General features: G+C 37.0%; 1 protein-coding gene across 1 annotated transcript; it reads left to right on the forward strand.

The window, feature by feature from the left end:
• The first annotated feature begins 3,396 nt into the window (after nucleotides 1-3,396).
• On the forward strand, nucleotides 3,397-4,348 carry LOC132613096 (uncharacterized). Its single transcript, XM_060327149.1, has 3 exons — nucleotides 3,397-3,659; nucleotides 3,760-4,081; nucleotides 4,253-4,348. Exons 1-3 carry the CDS (start codon nucleotides 3,397-3,399, stop codon nucleotides 4,346-4,348), a joined length of 681 nt encoding a protein of 226 aa, XP_060183132.1.
• Nucleotides 4,349-13,597: the final 9,249 nt, after the last annotated feature.

Genomic DNA, 13,597 nt, shown 5'->3' on the forward strand with positions numbered 1-13,597 from the left:
GCAGTTAAGGGGCAAGCATTAGAAGATTTACTGGCAGGAAGCCCATTAGTTGACAATCCCATACCTTTGTGGACTTACTTCTCGGATGAAGAAATAATGACAATTGAGGGCGAAGATAATTAAGATGAATTAGGCTGGAAAGTATACTTTAATGGAGCGGTCAACTTTAAAGGATTAGAAATTGGGGTAGTCTTGGTTTCAGACTCAGGCCAATATTATCTAGTGGCCGCCAAGTTGAACTTCAGTTGCACCAACAACATGGCTGAATACGAGGCCTGTATCTTGGGTCTACTGTTACACCTCGAAAATTTGGGTTGTCGTACTGTGAGTAGACTAGAGTAAGCATAGGGTGAGCATGGAGGTCTTATGACCATAATAAGGATATTTTGTAGCTTTAAGGTATATGCGATAAGAATGTGGAGTTACATGAATTGGTGAGACTAAGTTCGTCAAAGGAAAGTGAAGTGTAAGTTGTGTTTGGGAAAGGTTCTGTAATTATCGAGCTAAATATTATTTGGTAAGGTCTTGAGGATGAGTTATAAGGTTCCTTGAATTGTTAATGAAGTGTTAGACAAGTGTTAAGAAGGTTCCATAAGGATCGGAGATCAAACGAATTGACGAGAACATTTTCGAAAAAGGGTGAGTTATGCGACCAACTATACGGTCCGTATAACTTTATACGGTCCATATAGTGGTCCGTATAACAGTCACAGAATGGACCAGTCTCTGATGGACTTATACGGTCACTTATACGGACCGTATAAATTTTCGTATAAAATCATTACGTGCCAGATTTTTTGCAATTATAAATATAAGTCCCAAGTTCTAATTTTTCATTTTCCATCTTCTCCACTCCTCTCAAGAACTCTAGAATATTCTACATGCCCTACTAACATAAACTCAAGGGATATCAAAGATCAAATACCAAAAACTAGTAGATTCAAGTGCAAGAATACTAACTAGGGTTGATGGGAGCTTGAAATTTCTTTGGAAATTAAGTTGGGGTTTTCTCCAAGTGAAGTATTCTCATCCAAAGCCCATTCCTACTTAATCAAAGGTGAGTTTTATGTTCATTCCATGTTATTAAGAATATTGGGTGGTTGAAAGACTTGGATTATGGAAGAAAGTAGAGTATGAAGTTCAAATATGGAAATAGTGGTATGTTTGAATAGTAACTTGACTTGAATCATAGTTCTTGATACGTAATGAATATAATCTTCCTATGAATGATATTAAAGATGTTGTAGAAGCAATATATGTGAATGAATATGATATTGTGTCATAATCATGGTTATGGATGACTTTGAAAGGGGATTTTGAGAATTGAATAACGTCTAGCTTGATGAAGTTTGTTGATTATGATATTGTGCGTGTTGCTGTTAAAGTTTGGGAGTTGTTTATTAGATGGAGGGAGTTGTCAAAACAAAGGAAATTCTGCCCAATTTTCGTTAGCCTTTTAGTCGCTTTAGTCTAGATTTAAGCATGTTCTCAATAAGCTAATTTAGTACGAATTCTCTTGAACGTAGAGTCTTGAGCTTGGAAGGAGAACGTTCAGTTGTCAAGAAGACATAAAGGTATGTTAAGGATAGTCTTCTATCTTTCAAAAGCATGACTCCTATATTATGATTTCCCCTCTATATTTCCATGACCTTCTTACATTCCAAAGTTGAAAGCATACGATTATTAAGAGTCTCTCATGAGCTAGAGACAAGATATGTTCTATGATAATGATGATGATGATGAGCCTATGTTTCAGAGATTCTGAAGCTTATGAGATGATATTATTATGAGTCAACAATCTTATTTCCTGAATTCATTGATGTTATTTCTTGTTGTTGTCTCACCTGGTAATATTAGCTCCTTCAAGGTGAGACATAATGATGATGAATGTTCCATAATACAATCGGAGGTCACCGACCTTACGTCACTCTCATATGATTGCAGCTTTTAATTGGGCTTTCATGCATGCTTATTTTATATATGATTATACCGGGCCTAGTTGGCCGGGAAAATACCACTACGCTGGGCGTAAGTGGGCGGCATATGGATAATGATAGTTACATCGGGCCTAATTGGCCAGGCAGTCACCACTAGTGGGCGGCGTGAGATGACTATCCCGGACGCGGGATACCCGGACGCGGACTAGTAATAATATATAACTCAGAAAACTTACTTATATATATACATATACATATTTTATGATGTGGTTTTAAAAGTAAAAGTTAGCGTGCATGGTATTCGCCTTAAGAGGCAATCATATGTACAGGTTGTGTCTTTATCTCATGTCCCTTATCTCTTTATTATGTCATTATTCATGTCTTACATACTCAGTACATTATTCGTACTGACGTCTTTTCTTTTGTGGAAGCTGCGTTCATGCCCGCAGGTAGACGGTCCGGATCCCTAGGAGTAATATCAGCAGATACACCAGAGCACTCCATTTCTCCGGAGTTGTCGTTTATTGGTATATTCTTTTGTGCACATATTTGGGCATGGCGGGATCCTGTCCCATCCTTATGATTTTAGTACTCCAGTTAGAGGCTCATAGATACATATGTGGGGTAGTAGATGTCTCATGATCACCTCAGTGTATATTTCGTATATTATTGTGTAGCCTTGGGGGCTTATGTGCATGTATATATACATGTTTTGGGAGATTCGAAAAATTGTTTATGACCAGTCCTATGTTGAAAATGATAGTTGTCCAGATTGGGTATGATAGATAGCATGGTGAGTGGTGCTCGGTAGCCAGCTCCGGATACTCGTCATGGCCCACTAGTTAGGTCGTGACATCTACGTTTAGCCCTCGACATGGATGTGAGAGATCTTCAGGTAATTGGCGACTCGAATCTGTTAATTCATCAGGTTCGAGGGGAATGGGCCGCCAAAAATGAGAGGATCATACCGTATATTGGACTTATGCAAAGATTGGCAGATCGGTTCCAAGAGGTCAAGTTCAAGCATATACCAAGAACACAGAATGAGTTTGCTGATGCATTGGCAACAATAGCCTCCATGATTCAGCATCCTGACAGTAGGTACATTGATCCAGTCAAAGTTGAAATCAGAGATCAACCGGCTCACTGTGCTTTTACAGAAGCAGAGGCTGATGGAAAACCTTAGTATGTTGACATTAAAATGTACTTAGAGAAAGGAGAATATCCTGAAGGAACCACCATCAATCAGAAGAAGACTATCAGGAAGTTAGCGAATGGTTTCTTCCTCAACAAGAACGTTCTCTATAAAAGAACCCCGGATTTGGGATTGCTCAGATGTGTTGACTCTATCAAAGTTACAAGATTGATTGAAGAAGTGCATGTTGGAACCTGCGGGCCTCACATGAATGGGTTCGTGCTAGAAAAGAAAATCTTAAGAACAGGTTATTATTGGATGACCATGGAGAATGATTGTAACAAATTTTTCCAAAAATGCCACAAGTGTCAAATTCATGGAGACTTGATAAAGGTTCCTCCAACAGAACTAAACACAATGTCGTCACCTTGGCCATTCACCGCTTGGGGCATGGATGTCATAGGACCAATTAAGCTGGCAGCGTCAAACAAACACCGTTTCATTTTGGTCGCCATAGACTACTTCCCCAAGTCGGTGGAAGCAGCATCTTATGCATCAGTAACAAAGAAAGTAGTCGCAGATTTTGTGTGCAACAACATCATATGCCGATTTGGCATCCCAGAATTAATCATAACAGACAATGGGGCTAACCTGAATAGCCACTTCATGAAAGAAATGTATGCACAGTTCTGAATCACTCACCAAAATTCGACCGCATACTGGCCACAAATTAATGAATGGGGCTGTGGAAGCCGCCAACAAAAACATCAAGAGGATCCTCAGAAAAATGATTGATAACTACAAAAGTGGTATGAACAACTGCCATATGCATTACTGGGATATTTTACTACTGCCAGGCCTGTTGGTGTATGGCACTGAAGCATTAATACCCGCCAAAGTAGAAATCCCTTCACTTCGAATCATACAAGAAGCTGAGCCGGACAATGCAGAATGGATCCGCAAGAGATGTGAACAACTAGCTTTAATAGATGAAAAGCGAATGATTACTGTTTGACATGGTCAATTGTACCAACAAAGAATGGCGCGAGCTTTTACCAAGTATGTAAGAACCAGGGTTTTTCAAATTGGGCAATTGGTGCTCAAACGAATATTCTCAAATCAAGAAGAATACAAAAGAAAGTTTGCACCAAACTGGCAAGGGTCCTATATGGTGTGAAAGGTACTATCAGGAGGAGCAGTGGTACTTGCTGAAAAGGATGGTCAAGAGTGGCTAAAAGCAATAAATTCAGATGCCATCAAGAGGTACTACATGTGAAGAAGAAGACGACTACGAAGATTCAGAGTTCTTATAGTTTATGTTGCTTTAATTACATTCCTTTGCTTGTAATTTTGCATTTTTTCTTAGAAAGACCAAATCCAAAATATGTATGAACTATGCGAGGACCTGATTCCCTATACTTATAAGGGGATACGCAGGCGCTTTTTCAAGCTCGGTCGTTTTAACCCAAAAATCCAAAATTATGTATTTTGAACTATGTTATGACCTGATTCCCATTTGGGATACGTAGTCACTCTTTTGAGTTCGGTCTCACAAAAAAAATCCAATATGTTTACCCTGAACTACGTTTCGACCTGATTCCCGAAATGGGATACGTAGGCGCTCTCCTGAGCTCGGTCAGTCCAAACAAAATTCCCAATAAACCTTAGGAAACCTCATAATCGATCTACCAAGAGAGAGATAAAGGTAACCCCACAAGGAAACTTGTCACACCCTAATCTTGGTGAGGCATGATTGGCACCCGGCACCTTACGGAAACCGAGCGAACCAAATGATAACTCGCATCCTCTATGTCTCAAACGACAAAATAAGGACAAGAAGGCCAACTATGAATATAAAACCATGCATACGTATATACGTAATGGGCCTGCGGCGTCCACATATCCATTAACAAGACATAACTGAGCTATACACAAGAATCTGTCTGCAAAGCCTCTATGAACATGACTGAAGTACACAAGTCGGGATAGGGCCCCCGACATACCTTCTTGTCACAAAAAAACATATACAACTCAGACTCGGCAATGCTCCAGGGAGAGATAGAGCCCACCAATCAAAACTGATACCTGAAAGAAGCCTACTGCGGAAGATCCTTGTCTCATCTACTAGCACCTGTGGGCATGAACGCAGCGTCCAAAAGAAGGGACGTCAGTACGAACAATGTACTAAGTATGTAAGCCATGAATAGCAGTATGATATCAGAATGAAGATAACATAAGATAAAGTAAGTAATTATACCTCGTGCTCTTCTTAAGATCTCTGTCATGTAAACTACACGTTTACAGGAAAAAACATTTTATACACATCCATACACAACATACATACATATGCATTCACATACATTTACTATACATACATCTGTCATATCCATACCGCCCCTTTCGTGACACGGTGTCATCCGTACCCGACCTTTTCGGGACTCGATGTCATCCATACACGGCCCTTTCGGGACTCGTTGTTATCAGTACACGGCCCTTTCGGGACTCGTTGTTATCAGTACACGGCCCTTTCAGGACTCGTTGTTATCCGTACACGATCCTTTCGGGACTCGTTGTTATACCCAACTGATCAGTGGGGTGCAATACATACATACATACATACATATACATAAAAATACATAAATTAAATCAACATCATCATTAGCATTATCATTATCATTGTATCCTTCTTTAGAAGATCAACTATCGTAAGGTGAAGTCGACGATGACATGGGAGTCTCGAGAACTATGAACTTAGATAGCATTGAAAATAGAATCATTATCTTCGCTATATCTCACCTTGAAGGAACGAGTAACATGAGATGAGACCATCAACAATAAGTAAGATCAAGGGATTCATCGAATGGCTCAATAATCTCATAATGCCCTCAAATCATAGCTTCGGAATTTCTAGGATTAAAATCATCATCATCATGTTCATCATAGAAAATATCTCATCCTTAGTATCATAAAAAGCTTTTAAGAATCATGAACTTCTAACTTTTGGAAGTAATAAGGTTATGAAAAAAATATGTACGGAATCATAACATAGTAATCATGCGTTTTGAAAGAAAGGGACTAGCCTTAACATACCTTTTTGGCCGCCTTAACTTTAACTACTCAACGCTTGTCCTCCCAGGCTCGTAAATCTATATTCAAGAAATTTTATACTATTGTTAGACTCACCTTTATACGCTTGTCTTAATCCTTCAAATAAATCTTTCTAGAATCTGTCGAAATTTCGGCTGCATCTCCCCTGTTTATATGCTTAACCCGAAATCTCAATTCAACAACCAACAACAACAACAACAATACCAACATCAATCATAATATTATCAATACCAAAATACTCCATAAACATTCCATATGGGTTTTATCCCATATTTCCACCAACAAAACTATTATACGGCTATTTCACAGTTCTATCTCCGTAAATAAACCAAGATTAACATTAATAATAAGAGATTCATACCTTTCTCCCAGTAATATTGCTATATCTTCACTTCTCCACTGTGAATTTAAGCCAAAATCTACCTCTAAATGATGCTATAGTCATAACTATGCACCACCTGAGCCTTGATTAGCTAGAATCACTAACTTCTCTCAACTTTTTATGACCAAAATGACCCTATATGTGCTGAGCTCTAAAATCTGATTTTTTTGTGAAAAAATGGGTTTTTCCCCTTTTATAAAGTTCTAAATTCGGGTCAGGGGTCACTGTAGCAGTTACTGTATCAGTACTGTAGCAGTTACTGTAGCACGCGTTTCTACTCTATCAGCCTAACTTGTAACATCCATAATTCTCTACTCTGATGTCGTATCGATGAGCAGTTTGTTGTGTTGGAAACTAGACTCGACGAACTTCAGTTTAGGCTTTCGAAACACCTTAAAGCTCCTAATATACTAGGAGATATACCCCTCCAAATTTGACCCAAAATTCTGTCAACTTTTTTTCCATGTTTTCAATAAATTTATTTTCTTCGATTTGCTTGGTCACGGAGTTTCCCATAGCTTATTATATGAACGTAAATCATCATGACCATAGGATTAGTTCATATAATATCATATATCCTTGAAGGGAACTCCAATATCCATACTTAGAACGTCCAACACTTATAAATTACCACGTACGAAGCTACGGGGTGTAACAAAACTGGGAAAATATTTTTGGGAGGACCTCAAAAATTCTTTAAATATATCAGTTCAAAGGAACGAACTGATTAAAACTTCTACACTAGAGAAAAATTATTTAGAAGAATCTCGAAAAATCCTCAGGCACAGTGAAATTCAGAATCGACAAGTACACGCTTACACTGGGGCAGAATTTTTGAGAGGCTCTCAAAAATTCCTTCGACATAGCGAAATTTGAGTTGGTACAAAGATGTATACAAACTGGGGTAAAATTTTCGAAAGGGATACGAAAATTTTAGTGCAAGACAAGACCAAGACGGAGAAAGTGATAAAGGACTTTGTTCGAGTAACCAATGTCATGACATTAAAAGGCTGTGTATAAAATATATCATTAAAAAAACCACTACTACAGATTTATTACTACAAATATATATGTTTTTCCGAAATCATCGCCAAAAAATTTTCAACTTTGCTAAGAAATAAAAGGATTTTTAAGGAAAATGAGCATTCTTTCCTTCCAAAGTATGAATGGAAGAAGTCCATGTGCTAGGAGAACAGTCGACCATATAAGAAACTGACAAATTTTTCTGTGGATGCCGGAACAAACAAGCATTGATGCTTTTACACTAACTTGTTTGCTAAGATGTTTGAAACAGGATAACGACAACGAGCAAAGTGAAGAAGAAACTTCAAGGAACAGCGGCAAAGAAGAGTATACGAAAGGGTACCAAAGCCCTCCCTAAGTAAAGTTCGCTTTACGCTGACAAGTTTATTTGTTTTGCAGAGCACAAAGATTTTTACAAAGAAAATTTTAAGCTTACAAAAAGATATAATCCCAATTTACCAAAGTTTGGTCTCCACTAAACAGTATTGTATCAAGGTGTTGAGACCCCGGCCTAGACGTCGGATGGCTTGCCTTGATACAATGACTGATTAGACGTCTTAAATTTGGTAAGCACAATCCTCACCTGAATCAGATGACGTAACTCTAACCTCAAATTTAAGATCGTCGACACAGAATGTCAGCAAAGATGGATTAATTTTGAGCCGAAGGGCGGTCATAATTTTCATCCTGACAGTCTGTGATTTGAAAATGAAGTGTTGATATCGGCGTCGAAATTCCATATTCACAATAAAGTTTAGTCCGTTCGGAAGATGTGAACCCTGTCGACGGGCGGTTATTCTTCCCCGGAGTCAAAAAAGTAAGGTGTCAGTCTTGCCACCAAGGTAATCTTCATTCCTCAAGATAACGATATCGATTAAACGACTATGTGTTGTAGGGGCTGAGTCATCATCCATAAATATAGCCAAAAATATGTAGCATAATTCCGAAGTTGATGTCCACAATCGTTGAAATACGAATGTCATTCCTACATCAAGATTTGTGGTCGCTACTGCAGTTTATTTCAAGTTAATGTAATTCTGGTTCAGGGATAGTGGTAGTCATGAGAAAAGGCTTCATACTTAAGTATGCAGTAGTTAACTTGAATATTCTGACTAAATGTTGTAATTCTGGACACAGAGGTTAATAGTCATCATGAAGGGAATATGATACTGCACTCTGATGTACAGTCTACACTTGGGTATTTTTTGACAATAAGTGATGTAGTCCCGAACTGGTATACCGCGGACTTTGTATGAGGATAACGATGCAATCGATACCAGATTTGCGACAGTCACCGCAGTGTGTGAAAATGATGTGAGTCCAAATTTTCAAGGGTGGCGGATGTCCTAAGAAACAAAAATGACCCCGCACTTGAAAATATGATTTTCATTATTAGCATCCTGCTTACGAAAATGACAACCGGACTGGGGTGTGAAGGTTTCGCAAAATCCGGTATAGCCCGACCCAGATCCCAATGGAAGTTATCATTGGAAAATCTGAAAATCTGAAAATAGCAAGAAAAGAGTCAACTGAAGTATCGTGAATATTATTCAAAATTATTTCAAAAAATATAGATGCACAAAAGCACACTTATAGGGAAAGAAGAAAAGATGGATGAACATTCGCCGAGAGTCCGATAAATGACAGAAAATGATGGAGTTAACCTTTAAAGCAGATGGCAAGAATGCCGCACATGTATGACATTTACCATAAAGATAAAAAAAATTCAAATCACTAACACACAGGAATCGGCACTTGGAGATGGCTAAAAGCTACCGAGGACGGAAGCAAAAAGCCGGATTCAGAACATACGGAGCCTACGTGGAACCTTTTCTTGGGCAACCAACCAAAAACCGTGTACAAAAGTTAAGCTTTCTACACCAGGATTGAAACATCACTTCAAGCAACTAAGCCCTAATAAATCCTTTTCAAAACCGCTTTCGGTTCGGATTTTCAACCGGAAATAGTCAAAGGTATTCCCACATAAAAGGATATTCATTTTTGGGCTATCGCGTCGAACTACAATTGGCCTGATTCCCAAAGCTGGGGATATGTCGGCTACTCAAGTTTCGAGGATCGGCCATATTCCTATAATTATTCCGGGACATCTCGAGCTAGTTTAACGAAATTCTTTACTTTATAGTCCTCATGGAGTTGGAACTACAAACGGCCTGAATTATCATGTAACCTGAGATATGTAGGAAGCCCAGAAATCGTGGTCTGGCCGTACTTTCGAAATGTTGCGCAAAGAGAGTTGTAATTTTCTATTTTATTCGGTAAAAATTAGGTTTGTCAAAATTCGTAGCTCAAGATGGCCTTGCCATCGTCGAACTCCGAAGGGGCAGTTGTTAACACCTAATTTTCACCTCGTAAGTCGTTTATTTTAAGTTTCGAATTTTCCAAGTCAAAGACGGAGTAAGGATACTTCCTTTCAATTTTAAGATTTCAAAAGTCCCGAGAAAATTGAAAAATTGACATTTTTATTATTATTGAAAATTATAAGAAAATTACGAACTATTTACTCTCACAACTATGATCTGAAAAGAAGATATGTATCCCGCTCCATCTAATTCAGGAAAATTGCTAATTAAAACGACGTATGAATTACGGCTCATTTTGACCACATTTTTTCACAATTTGTTTATATAATTCCCGGAACTATGTCAATATTAGGCTCATTTTAAAGCTAATATTCTGAATCAACGACTTTTAAATTTTAATTAGCCTAAATAATTATTTTATTTAGTGATATGCGTGTATATAATATTTGGTATTTGGGGGGAGGGGGGGTGGGAATCTTTTAAAAAGGGGGGGAATGGAAGTTTATTAAAATAAACTTCCACCCCCCCCCCCCCCCACACACACACACACTTCATTTTCGCTCCACCCGTCACCCCCTTCCATTTTCAGGCGATGGAGGCGACATTGCTAGGGTTTTGCTCGCACCTTCGATTCATGGCAATTTTGGGCTTATTGTCGCTAACTGTTTGAGGTTTTTTGACCTTAACCATGTGCTTTCATGGTTTTCAGGTTCAGTTCCCTTCGAATATTCATTTTGCTGTCTAAATTAATCCCTAAAACTAGGATGTTACTCGGGTTTGATTAGGTTAAGGTTGCCATGGGCAGGGTCACGAACCCTTAGCCGTCTTGTGCACCTTAGCACTACAAAATCAAAACCTAAGGGAAATTTCCTAGCAATTCCCTAAATTGAGGTACATGAATTGGGGATTTTATCCCATTGTACTAATTAGTACAACTATACCATTGGAATATAGGCTGTTTTGTACTATTTTGATTTTTCAGATTTTTATTTTGATTATTGGATAGATTTTAGGGTACAAATAAGTTGGATTTTTTTTGTCCTATATGGAAAATTTTGAACTATCTGTTATAGGGTATAATTTTAAGATTTTTTTGGGGGAAAACTTAGGATGAGGTGTCCATTTTATCCTAGGATTCCCTAATTTGGAAAAGTTTATAACTAGCAAGTTGAGGAATTGGAAGGGAGATTCTTTTTTCGAAACATATAAAAAGCATAGGCTGAAAAAATATAAGGGATATATAAGAAATATATACAAACAGTTTTTATAAAGAATATCTATTCAATATATATGGATATACATGAAGTAAAAGATAAAAGAAAGGTGATTTTTGAGGATCAAAAGGGTTTAGTGGTTTGAAGTTTGAAGAATCAATCCTATTATGGTCTTTAGGTTGCCCCAATAAAAGGAAAATCCTATTCTAGCCGTTTTTCCTATTTCCGGTCATGATTAAACTTTGTTTAAACTTGTTTGTTATTTGAAATGCCATGAATGCTTAGTCTAGTATTCAATATTGTTATTTCTGTGTTTGTTTCATTATTCAAAGTTATAGAATGAGCTAAGTGTTAGATTATATTATGCTAAATAAACATGATAACTTACTAGTTTGAAGAATAGAAAGAAGTAACTGAATATGGGGGTCTAAGGTTTTCTTAAGGCTGGTTCAAGGGTACTAGTTAGATGTTTAGGATAAGAAGTGGCCATAATCTATATTTGAAACTGTAATCTCATGCTTTCTTTTTAGCCTTGTGTTTTGAAGTTGTGGTGATTTTGGAGACTGTTTTGGATAGGATAGGAGTATTTAGCTTGATTTTGGGTAAGACATAGTTGTTCTGAAATCTGGGAATTACTCCTATGGTTTATTTCAGTTTCTAGACTCTATTTTGCCCATATGTAGTTGGATATGATTCTCTGTCAGTTGCTTAAGAAGGTATAATTGTTTAATATGCTGAAAACTATTTTAAGTTATTAAGTTTTTTTCCTTCAAAAATAAGTCATGAAGCTGTTTGTTTTAAACTTGAATGAAGAATTGCTTAAAAGATCAAATATCTTGAAATTGCTTTTTGGTTTGATGTTTGTGGTCTATTACTTTCTCTATTGTCAAACTGCTAAAAATGGTATACACTAGTGCCTAGTGCTTGATAGCTTGATTTGGATTGGTATACTTACTGTTTTTTTCTGTGAAAATGATCTTAAGTCATCACCATAATCTAGTTTGTTAATTTGAAGCTTTGAGAACTGCTTAAGTGTTTACATTACATTTAAAAAATGAAAACTGAATAGCTCTGACTAACTTGCTATCTTGTTTAAGTGATATGGATAAAAAATGGAACTTGGTGTTTGTCCTATAGAAATCTTGAAACCTTGGAATTGTTATGAGAAGTTAGTTAAAGTTGAAGATTGTCTGCTAAAAAATGAATTTTCATCAGTCTATGGGGAATTTATGCTTGCCTCATCTGAGATTTGCATAGTTAGAACTTAAAAATGGCTTTAAAGGTGCATAACTTCACTGAATTGCGATTTTGTCCCCCTTTTACTTAAAAATAAGTTTAAAATATGAACTTGTTTAACCTATTCTTGTACAATCTTCTATGTGTTTTGCTTCTAGTGCATCTTCGTGGCCTAGAGTAGAGATCATACACCCTTTAAGTCCCCTGGCTTAAAATTTTCTTTAGTTTGGTACAATGTTTGTAGAAAATTATCTGATCATGTGACTAAAAATTGGAAACTTACCTTGAAATCAACTATCTAGACCAAACTGTGTTCATCTAGGTGTTGTTTGAGGACCATTGTGATCCATTCAGGATGGTAATTGTCTCTGAATGTTACTATTTGCTCCAAATTATAATTTGACACTCCTCAGAACTTGTGTTTTGAAAATTAAGGCTACTATTAGCCAAGTATGGCCTTTAAAAACTAAAAGCTGTAGGAAGTGAACCTATTTTGATTTTAAAATTTTAAACCATGATTATATGCTATATTGTAACTTGCAGTTTGCTTGCCTTTCCTAAATCTGAAAATCCAAAACTGAATAAGACCTATTTCTGTGTCAAAACTACTTCTATGTGACTTTTTGCTAAATGTTGCAATGCAACTTAGAATAGGCTGTTGAATTTAAAGTATTGAATCATTATTCTCTCCTATTTGTCCCTACTTGAAACTGCTTAGAACTAGTAGAACTGTCTCACTTAGTTAACTTAGGAGGATGTCTTGTGAGTTTTTGGAATAGTTTGAGTCTGAAAAAAATCATTTTTTTGAAACCTCAAAGATCTGTACATTGCTTGGATGATTTTTGACACTAGTCTAGGTTTGGACCCTAGGAGTAACTTTGTTTATTTCAATCCTTGAATCTCTTAAAACCAACTGAATTTGAAGAAGAAAACCTTGTCTATGACTGAGTTTGTGGAACCCGCATTTCAGCTTTAAAATTGCAAGGTTTTGAGAGCCTTGTCAATTTTGTGGAGTCTCTTTTAGGCTAAGTAGATCATGTCCTATTCGAACCATAATTTGGCACAAAATCTGCTTTTTGTACTATGTTAAATACTGGTTCTTGTAGCCTGTTTTGGATGTAAGACTATTTGATTCTCTGCTTAGTATTGGGTTGAATTTGGATTGTTAATGTATCTCTTACTTCTCATCCTTGAATCTTATAAAAATAGGCTGAGGTGAATTGAAAATCTTGATTAGTGCT

Source organism: Lycium barbarum, chromosome 10 (genome assembly GCF_019175385.1).
Source record: "Lycium barbarum isolate Lr01 chromosome 10, ASM1917538v2, whole genome shotgun sequence".
Taxonomy (NCBI): Eukaryota; Viridiplantae; Streptophyta; class Magnoliopsida; order Solanales; family Solanaceae; genus Lycium; species Lycium barbarum.